The following is an 18,930-nucleotide window of genomic DNA, read 5'->3' as shown; positions in this document are numbered from 1 at the left end:
TATATATATATATATATGTGTGTGTGTGTGTGTGTGTGTATGTGTGTGTATGTGTGTGTGTATGTGTGTGTGTGTGTGTGTGCGTGTATATCCATCCATCCATCCATTTTCCGATCCGCTTTATCCTCACAAGGATCGCGGGGGGAGCTCGAGCCTATCCCGGCTGTCTTTGGGCAGTAGGCGGGGGACACCCTGAACTGGTTGCCAGCCAATCGCAGGGCACACATAGACAAACAACAACCATTCACACTCACAGACACACCGAGAGACAATTTAGCATGTTTTCTGGGTTCAGTCATGTGGCTTTCACAAGATGAGCCCTTAGGTACTGTGATGTCATTTTCAGTCAACAGCGAGTGGCAAAATGGCTTCTCCCAGAGAAAGACCAAAACGTGTGGATTTTTCTGCTTAAATTCTATTCCACAAACATAGTATGAATCAGAATACCATGTTTACATGAGTAGGGGCACATAGAAGATATTATTGTGAAGAAAATGTTGGACATGACTTCCACTCTACGTAGCCATTCAGTTTATCGGGTGGTAAATGAAAGTCAAGCTAATTTTGGCAACAGTTAACAAATACAGTATGGTCATTGTAGTCACATAATGGCATGAACAGTTCAAGTGAATGCAGGGAGGCTTTGTATTTCGGTGTCATTGCAAACCTGTGTGAGTGATTGTACCCAAAGCAGATTCAGGATTAAAATGCTTGTGTCATGGTAGAGTATGCCAATGCTCTAACAGCATGATGAGATTTAATAATCTGTGGCCGAAGCACAAGCGATCGATTCAGCCTAACCCAGGTTCCCAAGAGCCAGGGTTGGATATTGGTAAATGACACTGATTCACAACCACTTTGGAGCTCTATGCCAATTGCAATCTTCATGATAATTCGACCAAATGGTATGGTAGTCAATATCCATTTTAAATAAACAACAACAGTTCGGACCTTATGAAAGCACAGTTATAGATGAATATTTAACACAATCTATGGTTCGAGTACAAAAATCAATCAAATTTAAAAAATTACATTAAAAAAGGTCCCACATCGGACATGCAATGCTTCTAGTTGGTGGTTTTCTTCACAACACATCGCATTTTCATCCAGAGGGGTTTATAAAGGCCACATTTCTCTGCCTGCCTCAGCTTTCAAGCCCCTACCCCCAATTCTTCAGTGGTTGCTATGGAAACTACCATCCCTACAGTAGCAAAGAAAGATGGGTGTAAGGGAATGTGGAAAAGGAAAAGAAAGAAAACCAAAAACACCAATGGTTTAAATTAGCGGTAAACCTTTTTTTGAATCACAAGGCTGCAGTTTATAGCAACATGATGTTCAAAATGGCTCAGGTTGCAAACATCTAACAGGCTATTGAATAGACAGACCTGAAAACCCGGACTCACCCCCACTCACCCATATTTAATTTGCTTATATTTATGTTTTATAATGTATATTTATTTATATACTTCTTGTACTTCTCCCTTTCATCATTTTGCTGCTGTAAATGGGGAATTTCTCCATTGTGAGACAAATAAAGGTTTTCTTATCTTATCGACATTCTCATTAGCTCAGGCACCTTCTGTCACTGAGAAAAGGGGTCTGTCTTCAGTGTGTGAAGGTGAATAGTCCATTCTCTCCCATGCACTTAAATATTAAAATTAAGGCTGTCGCTCTCATATTTTTTCCCAAGTCACTTGATTTTGAGTATCTGCTGATACCTAGTCCCAATCAATACCTCTGCAATGAAATGCAATGAAGAAGAAAGAGAAAGCTGCATCCAAATTCTCTTAATCACCCGATTCATTTTGTGAATGAGGGTATCCCAGGACGATGCCGTTTTATATGTGAATAAATCATTGGCGGTTCAAATCAAGGACGAAAACATTTGATTCAAAATTAGAAAAAGTTAAAAATGTGATTTTTTTAACTGATACCAAACAGCTGAATATGACACGATTGGCCCCCATTTCTGACCCTATCAATCAGATCGGGAAACAAGGTAGTCAAATTATATTTGTACTGCAGCACATAATTTGGGTATCGTGGAGAGGTGAAGAAGACAATTAATTGCTCCATCTTGGAAAGCCTATTAAAAATTCAAATACCTAACATTACAGTGGGGAATTGACCTGGAGAAATGTCTACCATGAAAGAAAATGCTTTTATGTAACAGTTACTGTGCAGGGAAACCCAAGTAAAAATGTCACAAAAGAACCATTTTAACGACAGGATTAAAAACAACAAAAAATCTTGTCTGACAGTAAGTAAAAAATGCATGTAGTATGATGGTAAACCAGAGGGTACATTTAATTTTGGCATTTTTTTTTTCTCACCACGATCTTTGCCAAGATACCGTCATCATTAGATTCCATCGTAACGACAGCTTTGTCAGTCTCAATTTCACAAAGGGCATCGCCTGCTGCCACTGCCTCACCTGCAATGGTAAAACACATGCATAAATATATTGTCTAAATTGAACTTTTTATTGTAAACATCACAAGAGCTCAATTAAAAAAATGGATGAATAACAGGGAGAAAGAACGGCAGTTCTGAAGAGTGTGAAAAATGAATTTAAACAATTTTTTCAATTATAATTATTTAAATCTACAAGCAAAAGAAAACGTATCTATGTGACAAATAACTGTGTGACAATTTATTGGTTCATGACGGCATGTTACCTGAAAATCGAAATTTCATATATAAGAAAGAGAGTAAGAAAAAATTTATATTTATCTTTTTCCTACAAATTGCCATCAGAGCTGTATTTGACATCAATGAACAGTATGACAACATATTTAGATTACAGCTGTCCAGATCCCAATTTTTGACACCCAAGTCCCAGGCGCTTGCGATCAGGTCCAATCCGATACATGTACCTCTGCAATGGATTAAGAAGTTAAAAAAAGGGAGTGTATCCAAATTGTCTCAATTGTTTTATTTTTCCTTTTTTTTTTTTGATAGTGTCCCAACATAATACCTTTTTGAATGGCTACAAATCTAGTGCAGCAGTGGTTTAAGTGCAAGTAAAAATAAATAAATCAAAAAATAAAATCTTTTTATATCATATTAGTGGTCTGGCAACAAATACTAACACCACATCTACTGGTACTTTAATTGAAATGTACTATCGATAACAGGGGTCATCAAAATGATGCCCATGAGTACCAGACAGCAACTAAAGACCACATGAGTAGCACGAGGGCCTGTTCTAAAAATAGCTCACCGATTATGGTACATTGTGATTTCCGAGCAATGTTGTAGAAGTGATGCCGTATGTCAATCAACATGTGAGCATTGGCTACAATTCAAAGAAATAGTGTTGCATATTGATTTTTATCTATTTCCTAATTATTGTGAGAAATCATCAATTTGATCCTGTCATCACATTAAAAACTATCAGTTATCAATAAAATCATGCAATAACATTCATAAATGTCATTTGAGTACATTTGGTATTTCAAAAGTGTGTATCAAAATGAAAATATCCTGTAAAGGCCTACATGTTAGCCTATTTGACTGCCGCTTCTTCTCTTTCTCTTGCCACCTGCCCCCAGCGTGGAAAAGGAGCTGGGTGACGATGACCAAATTGGATGTTGGCAGAAGGACCACCGACTGATCTAGACAAGATCTGAGGTTGACCGCTACCTCTGAGGAAATGGAGATTTTCGCACTGATCAACTGGGCCAGGTTTTGAGGAGGCCCCACTTCTACGAAGGAGTCTTCCTGCAGCGCTTCATCTTATTAAATGGACTCACACTATTCTCGCATTGTATACCACCATATTATGTTAAATATTGACCACCTGGCATCCATCCGCAAGTATGTGGCGCTGAACCGTTTTATGAAGTCATTATATTGAAGTTATTACAATCATTGATATATCACACTTCTTTAAATTCCCTGACGTTTTCAGGAGGACCATTACTCTACTTTTGAAAATACACTAAGGGCCAGTAATGTTGCGAGTGGAAATTTCACATGCATATACATACATCGCAACTCAATTCACAGAAGCAAATGGCAAAAGGGCAAAGAAGCCGATGAAAAATAGGTTCCTCACAATAAATGAGGGTCCTGCTGTCGTGCCTGGATGAGCAAAGTCATTAAGCAGTAATGAATAGTGACTGCTGGGTTTCCATAAGCCAATTAATCACCAAAGGCCTATGAATGCAGCAGCGCATGAGGCCATGCCTTGCAGAGTGATGTGTTGTCACAGAGAATGACGATGAGCACATACAGCAACTGTTAATCGGCAATTGCAACCATGGGCATACAGTGTATGCCCATAGTTGCAAGGAAAATACGACCATAGTTTTTGGATTTGGCAGTCGTGTAGGCATTGACAACTGACTGGAAAGGAATATTAAAATTTGGGGTGGTGGTAATACTTGTAAATTCCTTTTACCTTCTTTCTTCAGCCATTTGACAATGTTTCCCTCCTCCATGGTTGGTGAGAGAGCAGGCATTTGCACGTTTAACGGGGCGACACCTACCGGGCACAAAGATCATAACATCATTACTGAACAGCATTTGAACAGGCACTTGAAGCTAATGCAGAAATACTTCTTTGAAACTTCAGACCGCAATGTAAAAAAAATAAATAAATGATGACTACAATTCATCTTAAACACTGGAACCCTACATACACGTGGGTCGGCACATGCAGATTCAAAGATTCTCAGAACAAATAAAAAATATAGGTTGTTTTTTTTGCTTTGCTTTTGGGTCGGGGGTTGGTGGTTACACAGCATTTTTTTTGTTTTTTTGTGGAAAATGCTTATTGGTGATTCATCACAGTTTTGTTTTTGTTTTTTTAAGGGGGGGGGGGAACATAGAATAATCCCAATGCTTTTATAATGGGTGTCAACTGCCCATTCCGTTTCCTCTGTGAATAGCAGGGTTCCATTGTGTACATTAAATATATATATAAAAGAAAATACACCCTCATGAGTAGTTGGTATTCGCAGACTTTGAGACGTTTTGGTCATTGTTGTATTACAGATGTCGTAATTTACAAAAGAAAGCAGTCGGGTCCACTAATTTTTACGTTTAGCAGACACAACACCAAAGAACACACGCAAATCGAGATGAAATTCAAGGCCTTACGGTTACAGGCAGGAGTTACTTAAGAGTACCACACTGTAGGTGAAGTGGCTCACAGCACTGGACCAGGCATCTTATCTTTCCTTTTTATTCACTTTATTTACAACTTAGCACACAGTGCGACATTTTGGCCAAATATTGGAATTGGCATCATCCTCTAAATCCTTATCAGATGGGCCCTTCAACTTCAGGCACTTGGGCCTGACTTGCCATCAAAGGAGGCGGAGCTTTCTTCCCCCAAGCCCATGGGCCATGGAACTGTGTTAGTAGAGATCTTATGCGGGTCAGCTAGGTAACTACTTTCAAATGTCTCCCTAAAACTCATGTCTGTCATTTAGCCTTCTTCTAAAATTGTTGGTAATTTTACTTTTTATTTGTAATTTTATGCAATATTATGTCAAAGATGATGGCTGAATCACATATTACTGTGTTTGGAATGTGCAGTATAAATAAGAATAAATAATACAAAATAATAATGACATTATTATAATTATTTCTATTTTTTTAAGGAATAAAGTTTACTTTGTTTGGGACAACCATTTTCTATTGTGGCCATCACAGCATCACATTAAATGTGTTATTCTGCTGGCATCTGCTGGACATACTGAGATACTGCACAATTATAAATTTAATTTATACGAACCGCAATCGCGCTGACAGGAATTTGGGGCCCAGTCCGGCTGGGGGGTTGCTGGTGGATGGTAATTACAAATATACTTTGTCATTTTTTGCTTGCACCATGACTTATTCACAGGTCACTATCGTACTCATTTCAAAATACAGCCACTCTAACATTTCCTGCAACAAATCAGATATGTACAATACTTTTGGTATTGGGGCATTAAAAAAACAAACAAACAACTCATATCAGACGTAAAATTCGATGTCTGATGTCTGAGGCAACAGTCGGAAAGTCCGCCGACACGCACACAACTTCCAATCACAAGCCCAGCACTGGCTGTCTTAAGATTCCCCCCTGCATTGTTTTTCCATCCATCCATCCATTTTCCGATCCGCTATATCCTCACAAGGGTCGCAGGGGGTGCTGGAGCCTATCCCAGCTGTCGTCGGGCAGTAGGCAGGGGACACCCTGAACCGGTTGCCAGCCAATCGCAGGACACACACAGACGAACAACCACCCACGCCCACACTCACACAGAGGGACGATTTAGAGTGTTCGATTACCCTGTCATGCATGTTTTTGGAATGTGGGAGGAAACAGGAGTACCTGGAGAAAACCCACGCAAGGCACAGGGAGAACATGCAAACTCCACTCAGGGTGGCCGGAACCGGAATCAAACCCTGCATCTTTGCACTGAGGTCGACGTGCTAACCACTGGATCACCAGGCCGCCTGCACTGTTTTTTTTTGTTTGTTTGCTTGTTTGTTTTGTTTTTGTGTGTGGTTTTTTTTGGTCACAATAAACAAAAATAAGTTCATCAATTATAATTCCATTGGAGGCGAAACGTGTATGCATTGTTGAAATTTACTTTTTAATACTTTAGCCTGCGAGGACACGTTAAAGTGTCGGTTATGGTCACTAAAGTGAGACTAAAAATCAAGCCTTTTCTCCGAGTGATTACTGTACTGAAATTATGTTATAAAATTGTAACATAACCTTATTGCACATAAAACCGCTCGAGCTAAATGCCAACAGTCCCCAACCTGTCGTTATGGACAAAACTGCACATGACAATACTCACCGAAGACCCATGGAGAGTGAAAGAAGTGCCTGGCTTTCTCCTGAAGTGACTGCGTACTCCTCAAAGATTTGTGAATGTTCGATAATTTCAGGCCGAAAAAGATTCCTTGACGACCCAGACGCAAGGAGGCCGCCATGTTGATGTCCTCATTCGGAGAGACGTGAAGGTGCCTGATCAAAATGTTTACATTTTCAGAGAATCGAATATTGTCTTTTCTTGTCTGATCATAGAGTTAAAAATAAAGAAATAGTAGTAAAAGGCGCAAGTGTTTTATTGTTGTAGTATGTGATTGAGTTTCACATTAATTACTTTTTAGACAATTAGACAGGCGGAGAGCTCACAGTCGGTCATTTCAGGACCCTGGCCAAAGACGTACTGTATACGCATTTATCGCCTCAATTTGTCTTTAACCGAGAGTCAAGCGCGCCTTCCATATTGCATGTGGCAAGTCAGGACCCTGGCCAAAGACGTACTGTATACGCATTATCGCCTCAATTTGTCTTTAACCGAGAGTCAGCGCGCCTTCCATATTGGATGTGGCAAATCTGCCCGGAAACTAATGCAATTAATTGAACTGAACGCGTTAAAGCGAAAATGCACAGGTATAACTTAATGCCCCCCACCACTATCACTACCGCGTTCACGGCCCCCATAGGCAAATTCATATTGTACACCAAATATCATGAGAAACAGCACCAAAAATCTATGGCTTTTAATCTGCTGATAATACAGTATAGTCAGTTTACCATATTTTGATTACAAAAAAAGATAGCACATAGACCAGATTATCAAGATTATGAAATGATACTTAAACATTAGCACTGCAATTGCGAATTTCTCCATTGTGAGACAAATAAAGGTTTTTCTTTGTCTTCAATATATTTAAAGTAGGTGTGCATGATACTGGTAAAACATGCAATATACGATTATGGGTGTTGCATATTGTACCGTGGTTATTATTGCCATATTCTAAAAATATGTACTGAAATAAATGACATCTCTATTATCCAATTAATTAAATAAATATTTTATTTTTTTAATTTGGGAAAATATGTATTCTTGTAGGGGCGGCACGATGGTTAACTGTTTAGCATGCCGGCCTCAAAGTGCAGAGGTGCAGTGTTCGATTCCGACTCTGGCCTTCCTGTGTGGAGTTTGCATGTTCTCCACGTGGCTGCGTGTGTTTTCTCCAGGTACTCCAGTTTCCTCCATTCCAAAAACATGCGTTGCAGGACAATGGAACACTGCAATCTGTCCCTAGGTGTGAGTGTGAGCGCGAATGGTTTTTTTGTCTATGTGTGCCCTGTGAATGCCTGGCAACCAATTCAGGGTGTATCCCGCCTGATGCTAAATATCCTTCGAAGTCTTGCTTGTATCCTTCTTGCTTCAATTAGTCAGTAGTTAACTATGCTTTTGGTATCATCTTTGTTTCATAATGCTGCGCAGAGCTCACAAAGTAGTTGTCTGTTTGAGTGTGTGTTGGAGAACGCACATGTCAATTGGTGTCGGGCAGAACCCTTTTACGTTACGTGCTAATAATCACCACTAGACGGCATCGGAACACTAACCCAGAAACAACTACCTGGGGACTATAAAGAGACCGTAACACTATATATAAGGTGCATCGGATTATAAAGAGCCCTGTCGGCTTTTCAGAAAGTTGAATGCTTTTAGGTGCGCCTGACAGTGCAGAAAATACGGTACACTAATCATGACCAATTAGCATGTCACCATTTGTGTGTTATTATCCTAACCTACAATCTGGCTTTGCCAGTTTAGTGCTTCGCGGTGGAGCTCAGTCAGAGATTTGGCAACAAGAGCAGAAGAGCTCAAATGACTGCAGCCATTACCCAAAACTCTTTTGTGGTTTGATGCACTGTCCATACTTGAAATACAGGTTTGGCGGTCTTCCTACTGGTTATTTCTGCCTGACGCAGCTCTGCCAGTCAGTGTAGAAAAACAAAACAAGAGTGCATAAAGTGATGCATGAAACGAGAAATGGATGCATGTTTTTGATTCTTTTACTGTATCAATTATGTAATTAAGTGTCATTCCAGCCAGTCAGGAAACAGGCATGTTGACTGTCATTCCGTAATTTAAAATATATATATATATTCGAGATACATCTATTCCATTTTTACAACAAAATGTTTCGCAGTCCCGTAAATAGCTGGCGACCAGTCCAGGGTGTACCCTGCCATTCATCCCAAGTCAGTTGGGGTAAGGTTCAGTACAAACTGAACTATTAGTCTATCAATTAGTTGAGTTTATATAAATTAGTTATTTTTAGTGAGGCACTCCTCTGTTAGCCACGACCCTCATGAAGATATGCAAAAGGCTTATTGAAAATGGATAGATGGACTCCTGTGGGTATCCACACCATTTTAATGACCACAGATGACAATGAGGACCAAGTGGCAAACATGACAGGTGCAACACCGCTGTGGGATAGATTTGAAACAGTCAGTTAATAAAATGAGATACCAATCAAAAGCCCACTATACAAATGATGGGTTATGTAAGACAGAGATAAATCTGAGTCGAGATTGGACACCGCATTTGCATATGAGAATAGTAGCACAAGTAGCATCTGTTCATTTTACTATTATCTTGCTGGCTGCCACTGTGTGCAGCACCGTGGTGGAGATGGCCTGCAATCCGGCAATCACAATGGAACCATGGACCTCTAGGTGAGCTCAAAAAGGTTCAGTCATTCAGTTACAGTGAGTGTCATGGGTGTAGATTCATCCACAATATTTCAAGTTATATTGTAAGACGCTGCTTTCACAAAGATACAAAGGAATGACTAGCTTTATTTGCATCAAACATTAACAAAATAATCATAATGATACATGCATACACCCACACAGCAAGAAATGCAGCATGCCAAAAAAAGAAAGAAAGAAAAAAAGTTAAATTAGAGTATGTTTATATTTGGCTCCATTTTTTACCTTTTTGTTTGTTTGTTTTATACAGTCGTCCTTCATCCTTTGCACAAGTGGCCACATTCGCAATATTACTCATCTGACATGTATGAACATATCTTCATTTGGGTCTATCTGGTCCACAATCATGCAACACAATGTGTTATTTGCAAAATATTAACATTTTCTCATGTGTTCAGCAAAAGTACAAAGTCAGAATTTTGGCTTGATCTCATCAAGACCCAGCAAATTTATCAAAATCTTGCAGCATTCAAGTCTATAAAAAACATAAATTATTTCTCAGACTCCTTCCATCCTCTGGCGTTCCTACCAAATTTGTACACCAGTCTACGCCCGTCTACTCGTTCCAAGATTTCCCTTTTGTAGTAATATCTGTGACAAAAAAAAGATGTACAAATTAGTGATTCAGCAAGCGGATTTGAGAATTAACCCTTCCATGCACCATGTAACTTGATAACATGATAAGGGCAGCGCAGTAACCTCAGTGAGAGGAAATAATAGCATACATCAGTCCCTCCGTATTAACTTGGGCGAGGCGTGGCAGAGTCGGGCTGTATTTTCAAATTGGTAAAATCCTAAATTTATATTCTTGGTGTGAGGAATACAATTAAGATGGAAGTCAAAAATGACCCCTATGGGTTTTTTCAGATTGTGAGAGTTTAGTTTTGCTCACGGTTTCTCTGTCTTGCTTCCAGGACAATTAAAACCTGGGTCAATTAATGTCATTTAAAATATTTCAATGAGTTGTCTCTCTTCTGTGGTTCGTCCAAAACCCAGATTGATACTTCTCGAAAATATTGTCGTTGTTTTTTTTTTTTTTTAAAGAATTACTTAAATACTCAAACATATTCGTCGCTTGTTTATATTCTGATCAGGTTGGGCCTCTTATTTGTATTTTATTTTTTGCAAATAAATAACATGGGCGGCTTTGTGGTCAACAGATTAGCACGCCCACCTCACAGTGCAGAGGTGTAGGGTTTGATTCCGGGCATTGCCCTTCCTGTGTGGAGTTTGCATGTTCTCTCAGTGCGTCTGTGGGTTTTCTACGGGTTTCTTCCCGCATTTCAAAAACATGCATGGTAGGTTGATTCAACACTCTAAATTGGCTGTTGTGGTGTACCCACCATTGTTGTTAATTTTCTTTCAATGAATTGTCTGAGATGAGGAAATCATCAATTCATCCTTCTACTTAAAAAAATATTAGGTTAATTTGGAGCAAGGAAAACTAAAAGATATGTATCTGTAGGAGAAAATATGGACCATCCTGCATGGATACGGAGACTGTTTAACTACACGTTGCAAAATTTTTTAGTAAACTGTTTTTGTGAGATGGGTTGTTCATGAACAGAGGCTCCATTCTGTTATGGATCGGAGGGAATTTTTAAATGATGAAGTCAATAATTTTTGTTTTGTTTTGTTAGCTTTGTTCATAAAAGCATGCGACAGGTGTGATGTGGCAAACACAAAATGTACGGGAGAACTACAGGCAGTTTTTACCTCTTTGTGATTTAACACATTAAGGCCACTAGTTCAGATCATTTGAATATAAATCTATAACTGTATTGCTAAAATCAACCCAATTACCAGGGAAAATCAAATTACTCCTCAACTAAAGAAATCAATTATTGATGATGAAATAGGAAGACATTTTTGGAGTTCTCTTCTGATTTAAGGAAAGTAATGTTGAGCAGTGTTAGATGTGTTTTGCGTGTTTGTAATTAGTCAGGCACAGCAATTGATTTTACTGTCGATAAAATAATTTAGTCAGCTAAGTATTGACAACTTACTAAAACCTATACACTATAAGTTATTCTTGGCCAGTGCGTGTAGGCTGTGTGGTTGTACCTCATTGCCCGACTCAACTTCTCATAGGTCATGCTGCTGTTGTTTTTCTTCTTGCCCCACAACTGTGCCACTTCCTCTGATTTAAGAAAGCGAAATACCCCTTCTGTCCGATCCTCCCATTTGATCAGCCCTGGATTGCGTTCGGGATGCAGTAAAATGTCTCTGATAAATTCCCACAAATGGGACCCTCTTGGATCTGTTTTGGAAAAATCAAGATTGAATAGTACGGGTGAACTTGCATGAATTAAGTTTGAAAAAGGTCAAAATAAACAACAAAATCAAATAACTAAACAGACAAAGGTATTGGGACATTGGGCTATCAAACCAAAGAAAATGAACTGAAATGGAAGAAGACTTAAAATTGCTGTAAAATTGTAATTTATGGGAGTCTGTCTGTGCGACCATTGTCCATTGATCCAGAAGAGAATTTATGGGGTCAAAGGTCAGTAATGTTTGTCCAGTGCCCTATCTCCACTTCTAAAGGCGGCCTCGTTTTTCTTATATAATACAATACAATACATCCTGATTTATATAGCGCTTTCACAGCAGCTGCAGATGTAACAAAGTGCTGAACAAAACAGTTAACATAAAGTAAAAGAATAAACACACGCATAACATAAAACACGGACATTCGTGTAATCCTAACCACTTTTTCCTCATACGCTTTGTTGTTTAAAGCAGTTTGAGATGAAAGGGGAGAGATTCAAAGTGTCCTTTCACCAGTGGATCAGAGACGTCATGCTCAAAATGTGTACACGTCGGCTGCAAGCTAAGTTTCAAAGTCAACAAGAAGCTGTAGCATCCACTGACGAAAAAAAAGAGATTGGTTCACTTCTCCTGTCCCATGTAAATCAATTTCAATTCCAAGCGGCGAGTCTCAGTTCCAAATACGCATCCGCGCTCCGCGCCGACACTCCTCTCTCCTCATCCTCAACTTCAGCAGCCATCCATCCAGCCGCACCAACACAGACTGTCCAACAGCGCCGACATCTCCACTGAACAAAATGGGGCTGTGAAAAATGCTGCCCATTACAGGCGCAAAAACCACAAGTGCCCCGGGGCTGTCCAGCACCAACAGTCAAATGGCGCCAACATTCCTTCCAATCAAAATCAGTGCTGGTACACACGTGCTGCCGAGAAGGTGCAACCACCAAACAGAGATTATTCTCCTTTGACGAATGTCGTGGCCAAAAAACGCTGAAAACAGTCCACATCAGATCAACACGACAAAACAACAAACACCATGTGACAAAACGTTTTCCAGTTCATCCACACCACACTTCAACAACCATGCAGTTATTCACTATCAACAACAACAACAACAAAACCATGAACAAACTGTTACCACAAGCCTATGTACTGAAAACGCTTTGGTAAGATACAGAATTAACAATGAGGGTTAATTAAAGAGTCAAAGGGTATCCAACGCATAGCATTTGACATCAGAGTTAAAGTGGCTCTCAAAGGGCTGCTTATAAATCTGAAACCATCCATCCAATTTCTTCCGCTTATCCTCGGCCGGGTTGTGTCAGCCTAAGCAAGGAAGCCAAGACCTCCTACTCCCCCCACCTCACCAGGGAGACGTTCAGGAGCATATTAACCAGTTGCTGCAGCCACCTTATCTGGCTCTATGGGGTTCTCACTCAATCTCTCAGGGAGAACCTGGACACCCTGTAGAGGAAACTCATTTTGGACACTAGCATCCGTGATATTGTTGTTTTGGTCACGACCCACAGCTGGTGACTTTTAATGAGGGTTGGAATAGTAGATCATCCGGTGTGTTGAGGGCTTCTCCTTTCATCTTAGCACCCTCTTCACCACAACAGACAGCTATAGAGTCTCAGTCACTGCTGAGAATGAAACAATCTCCTTTGTCTTTATCACCTTCTTTCTTCTACCCCAAACCCTAAAATAATTGAGCTCAACTATTTGGGGCATAATCTCATTCCCAACCTGGATAAACTGTCAAACCCTGGAAATAAACATACATGCGTTCCTGTACGTCGTTACACAAAGAGCCCTGCATTCATTTATCAACCTTTACCAGTAAATGTTTTTGAAATCAGATCAGAAGCGAAGGGAAAACAGTGGCAGATATTTGAGGACAATGGTAGCCTACTTATAGACATAAAAATACTCCACATGGTTTGCAATTTGGACAATGGCTAAAATGGTGGTGCATATTATTGAGTCTATACCAGGGGTGTCAAACATACAGCCCGCGGGCCGGAACCGGCTCCCGGGGAGGTTCGATCAGGCCCGCAGGATAATTTAAAAGTGACCAAATGCATAAAAGACACGGAATGAATATTTTTAATAAAATGCTATTCATGGATTATCCACTGTTTTCTCTTTAGTTTGTAAAGTGTAAACAGGGATTAAATTTAGATTTTATATGCACATGTGTAAATGGTTTAAAAATTCCTTTCTTCATAAATCTCGTTTAATTTTAAAATGCATTACTATATTTTTCAATACTTAATTATTAAAATTTTGTGCCTTTGTACAATCAATGGGATCAGTTGCAATGCATATATGTGAATGATAAAAGTAAATTGTACATTTGTCCAAGGAAATCTAAGGTGCTTCATGAAATCTTTTGTAAATGATGTACAGTATGTTCATTCAATGTCAACATTTTCCTAATATTCTTGTGCTTCACGAAACCAAAACAAAGGAAAGACATGATATTTTGGTTATTTATAGCAGAGTATGGCATAATTTTAGTGGTCCAGCCCACTTGACATCTACCGAGGCCATATGCGGCCCACAGTGTGAAATGAGTTTGACACCCCTGGTCTATACTAATAAAAGTCTAGACAATAGACATTCAAGACAACATAGGTGTGTTAAGGACTGGTGGGCCATATAAAATAGTGTGTCAGGCTGGTCTTGGCCCATGTGCCTTAAGTTTGACATAACGTATGTGATGTAAGGGGTCCAATCAAAGATGAATTAACTGTTTAACAATTGTCCCAATTCATTTGTCTGTACATGAATGTGAGTTTATATTGTTCTTACTGTGTTTTTTGACCTGATGTTGGCGATGGTAGGACATTTTCATTTCTGAGAAAGAGAGATTAGGTGAATTTTTCTTTCATGCACTTTTATTATAGGTGTGAATATACATGTATTGCAAAAATCCTTTATCATCACAGTATTTTCAGAAATATTTAAAAATCTTAACCATGACTGCAGGAAGCGGGAGGTGAGACAGCCGGGACATGAGCTTGAATCGATGAGTCATAGCCATCTAGGTCAACATAGGATAAGGTAATTGATTGAAATATGCTTTGGTAAATATCTGAATTAAAAAGAATGTGTTTTGAATTAAATCAAATCAAAAAATCAAATTCATGCATTTACTATACCTGTTTGAGGATAGCTGACCTCTGAAAAGTTACAGGAAATTTCTACTGCAAAGAAACAATGATAGGACAATTAAAATTTTACTTTACATTACGTAATTAATGAATTCCAACTTGGCAAAATTTAATTTCTTACATTCTGGCTTTAGTTCCAGGTGACTGATTTCCATATGATATTCTGCATACGAATGAGAGGGTCACAAGAAAATTTGTGCAAAGGCTTTAATTAGTGTGAAACTAATTAATCACCCCTTGTACATTGTTAAGTATGTCAGAAAACGTATTTGATATTTTACACATTGATCCCAGCTATTTGTATGCATATGACACTGATCGTACAAATATGAAAACATGAAATGACGAAGCAAAATTGGAATTCATCCACCATCTACTACAGCAATTTTTTTTTCTCAATAGCAATATGAGACATCTATTTAGCCTTAATACTGTTGCAGTATACTATGGTTGGTTAAATGAATATTCTGTACTTTATTATAAAAAATGACATACGGTAGTCCAAAATGAAACTAAGCTGCTTCCTCACTGCCAAAAGAGAAAAATCAGACCATAATGTCCCAGCATGGCCTTCAAACCTGTTGTATGACTTTTTACATCATGGCATGCATTTCGGAATGCCTCTCATAACAGGTGTAATCAGGGCCGGCCTGCTCATTAGAGTAGCTAGGCAGATGCGAAGGGCTTTGGTGACTGTGGAGGGCGGTGATGGTGGTGGTCAGGTGAAAATTCACCTTCACTAATATTATATTCAAATACATTATTCCTAATAACTCTTCATTTCAATTAAAAAAGAAAGAAGAGTCAATGGCAATTAATATAAACAATGAAAAGAGGGTAGAGGAGCAAGGTTAATTACAGTACTTTGAAATCAGCATTCCTGTCCAGCAATAGCGGCATCTAACGCACTGTGCGTGCGTCACCTCCTTATTGAATGCCTCTGTTAGCTGTTGAATATTTCTGAATTTATCATGGTGATTACAGATTAAATGAATGGTATCTGAAACTAAAGTGATTCCGTGGAGTTAAGAAAATATATGGCTGGATTGAGCAACTTTTGAAATAATCAAACGTTTCGGACAACTATTTAATATAAAAGGTCAATAAGAACATTTAATTTAACATTCATTATTTACTGTTAAACTACAAAAGGTAAAATAACAGTGATACCTTTATTTGGGTTGAAAAGTGAAACATGAACAAATCTAAGGCTGTTATGAATTAAAATATTGTTATTACTTACGCTTGTTTAAAATAACATTTTCTCATGTTACTTTTTGGTGTTTTTTCTCAAAATCTCAAATTTAATTCAAATCCCAATGCACTTAGTGCACCTCATTGCCAGGGATGAATGTAAGGAATGACATTTCTTGATTAAATGTCAAACTACTGAACTTTAAAGTCAAAGGAGAAAAAAAATGCTGGATCATTTGAATAAAATCAAGATATACTCGTCAGTGGATGAATGAATCTCAGGTGGGGAAGTTGAGCATATTTACAATGACTTGACAACCAACCCTCAACACGGAACAACTAACATCGATTAAAATGAATGTAATGCCCAATTGAAATTCCTACAAATGATCAGACTGCTCGCTCTCTGTGGGAGGAGAGGCAAATTTATTGACTGACCACTTTGTAAAAGAATCAAAATGACCAAAACCATCCAGATCAAAAGGAAGTAAAAAATAGAGGAGGCAAGAAGCAAATGAGGAATGTAAATGGGAGAAAGAGAGGGCAAGTATTGTATTTGTATTTTAAATATATTGTATTTTATATTTGAAATGATGTGGCATTATTTTATAAATTAAAGGCAGTGTTAAAAAAACAAAAAGACTTCTTTTGTAAGCGGATGTAGTAAATCGTTGATGGAAGGTGGTGATATACAAAATCTCGCCCTGGGCGTCACATAGGCTCGGGCCGCCCCTACCTGTAATTTATCATCACGTAAATCATTTTCATATTGTCATATGCTTATACAGTATGCTACTAAAGCTTAAATGAAAAGCCTGTGGGGATTTATTACACTATTACTCAATGTAAAATTAGCTAGATTTTTAATCAAACCCACACGCACCGGCCCACTTGAGCTGTGTTATGCTGTGGAAGAGAATGGGCCCAAGGTCTCCTGCCGCATGGACAAAGTCCTGGTAGGTCAGGTTACAGAGCTGGTGACCATCCATATCAAAGTTTTGGAAGGGGAAGTTGGAGACATCAATCTGGTGTATGTCCATGACCTGCTGCAACCACTCCCACACTTGATATTTACTCCAGAATTGTGGCTGGGAATCATGAGGCCACAGGCGACTACTTGCGTAGCCAGACATCACTATTGGAACTGGGAATAGGCACACAATATGAATGTATGATTATTTCTTTCTGATTCCTTCATAACAACATCACATCCCATGCTCAGGATGGTGTGGGTCATATGCCTCACCGTCAGGATAGAAGTTGGTCGAAGCCCAGTGGTTACTGGTGAGCTGACTGTCTGGAGTGGCGTTTGAAGTTAGGCTCATAGTGCTGCAACACGTTCAAAATAGCCAGAATGCAGCAGGAGAAGAGACATTCGAAACTGAAGAAGTCAAGTCAATCAATATACTGTAGCAAAGCATGTGCTTTAACTATTTTTGTACAGGAGACAAGAAGAAAATATGAGAAGTGTTATTGCTGGTCGAGCAATGAGCGTCAAACTGTTTGCCTTATTACAGCACAGTATCCCATTTGGCTGTTTACTACATGGTGTTATTTCAACTTTCAGAATTAAAAACAAAAGCAAATGAGGCTGTGAAACTATTACTCTAAAAGTAAGAAAGGAACATAACGCTCTCAGAAGTATTTGAACACCCACTGCAAATTACATTTACATGCAAAATATTGCGGGTTTGCAGCAGTTTTAAATGAAAATTAAGAACAGTTTAAATCGTTCAACACAACTACTGGTTTGTATTCAGTGAATATTAGTTTTTAAAGTGATGATTTATGTTTTTTTTTCTTTCTTGCAATTAATGCAGCAGTAGCAGTCCTATATTTATACTGCTTTTTCACTAAAGTACAGGTTAAATGATAAGATAAGATAAGAAAACCTTAATTAGTCTCGCAATGGAGAAATTCAAAATTCACAGCAGCAAAGTTATGAAAGGAAGAAGTAGAAGAACAAAATATAGGAGAAATAATGAAATGTTTCATTCTCAACCTCAATTTGCTTCAAATTTAATTACTGGGCGCAGGTTACACATGCAAAATGTGCAAGTCTTCACTGACAATGTTAACTAGACAGTTATTAATTTAAATGCAACAAGCTGGGAGAAAATAACATTTCTGTTATTTTTAATAAATGCCATTCTTGCATATATTTCAGTTTTCCAAAAGTTAACCAACAATATAATGTTAGATATGGATGCAGCTTTACCAAGATAGAATTCAATTACGGAATCTAATGGGAACTAAAATGCGTTTGATTCTTTTGTCTTCCCTTCTCCCTTCAAGATCTGCGTCACGCCTTCAAGAAAATAAACAGACAGATCTGGCAAATCTGGTTCCTGCACAGATCGCACTGATTGTAGTTTTACCAAAAGGCAACCCTTCAAGCCAAACAAACAAGAGCGTGAGTGGACACCGAAACCACAGCTGTTTGCAAAATCCACCCGCCAATGGGACATTTAGCATCCTGTATGTACTGTATGAGTAGACATCGGCCTCGCATTTATATTGACAAACACGTGTGTCAGAATCCGCAATCAAGGATAATGTTACTTTGTTTGGTTTCTAAATTTAGTTCCAGACACTTTATTGATCTAATTGCTGGATGTGACACTAATCGGGATATTGCATTCGTAAATACAGTGTACTAATGTCTTGTCTGTAGCTACAATTTCAATGTCAATACAGAGAGCTATACTGAACAATACTACACTCTCTCTCTCTCTCTCTCTCTCTCTCTCTCTCTGT

General features: G+C 38.7%; 2 protein-coding genes across 3 annotated transcripts in view; both read right to left on the bottom strand.

The window, feature by feature from the left end:
• Window positions 1-6,982, bottom strand: part of pdhx (pyruvate dehydrogenase complex component X) — a 25,155-nt gene extending 18,173 nt beyond the window's left edge. Inside the window, exons 1-3 of the mRNA XM_019894256.1 lie at window positions 6,807-6,982; window positions 4,406-4,489; window positions 2,334-2,434 (exon numbers count right to left, since the gene is read on the bottom strand). Coding sequence (XP_019749815.1) covers window positions 2,334-2,434; window positions 4,406-4,489; window positions 6,807-6,942 — 321 coding nt within the window. The 5' untranslated portion in view covers window positions 6,943-6,982. The remainder of the gene's footprint in view (window positions 1-2,333; window positions 2,435-4,405; window positions 4,490-6,806) is intronic.
• Window positions 6,983-9,173: 2,191 nt separating this feature from the next.
• The window catches only part of ehf (ets homologous factor), a 10,427-nt gene continuing 670 nt past the window's right edge, over window positions 9,174-18,930 (bottom strand). Inside the window, exons 2-9 of one of the 2 annotated variants that reach the window (XM_019894312.1) lie at window positions 17,420-17,502; window positions 17,057-17,317; window positions 15,101-15,142; window positions 14,968-15,012; window positions 14,784-14,849; window positions 14,618-14,662; window positions 11,597-11,792; window positions 9,174-10,123 (exon numbers count right to left, since the gene is read on the bottom strand). In XM_019894312.1, the coding sequence (XP_019749871.1) occupies window positions 10,024-10,123; window positions 11,597-11,792; window positions 14,618-14,662; window positions 14,784-14,849; window positions 14,968-15,012; window positions 15,101-15,142; window positions 17,057-17,317; window positions 17,420-17,498 (834 nt within the window). In that variant the 5' untranslated portion in view covers window positions 17,499-17,502 and the 3' untranslated portion in view covers window positions 9,174-10,023. The remainder of the gene's footprint in view (window positions 10,124-11,596; window positions 11,793-14,617; window positions 14,663-14,783; window positions 14,850-14,967; window positions 15,013-15,100; window positions 15,143-17,056; window positions 17,318-17,419; window positions 17,503-18,930) is intronic. The other variant, XM_019894313.1, reaches the window with a different exon arrangement.

The sequence above is a fragment of the Hippocampus comes genome, unplaced genomic scaffold (genome assembly GCF_001891065.2).
Source record: "Hippocampus comes isolate QL1 unplaced genomic scaffold, H_comes_QL1_v1.1 scaffold104, whole genome shotgun sequence".
Classification (NCBI taxonomy): domain Eukaryota; kingdom Metazoa; phylum Chordata; class Actinopteri; order Syngnathiformes; family Syngnathidae; genus Hippocampus; species Hippocampus comes.
This window is presented reverse-complemented; position numbering and strand designations above follow the sequence as displayed.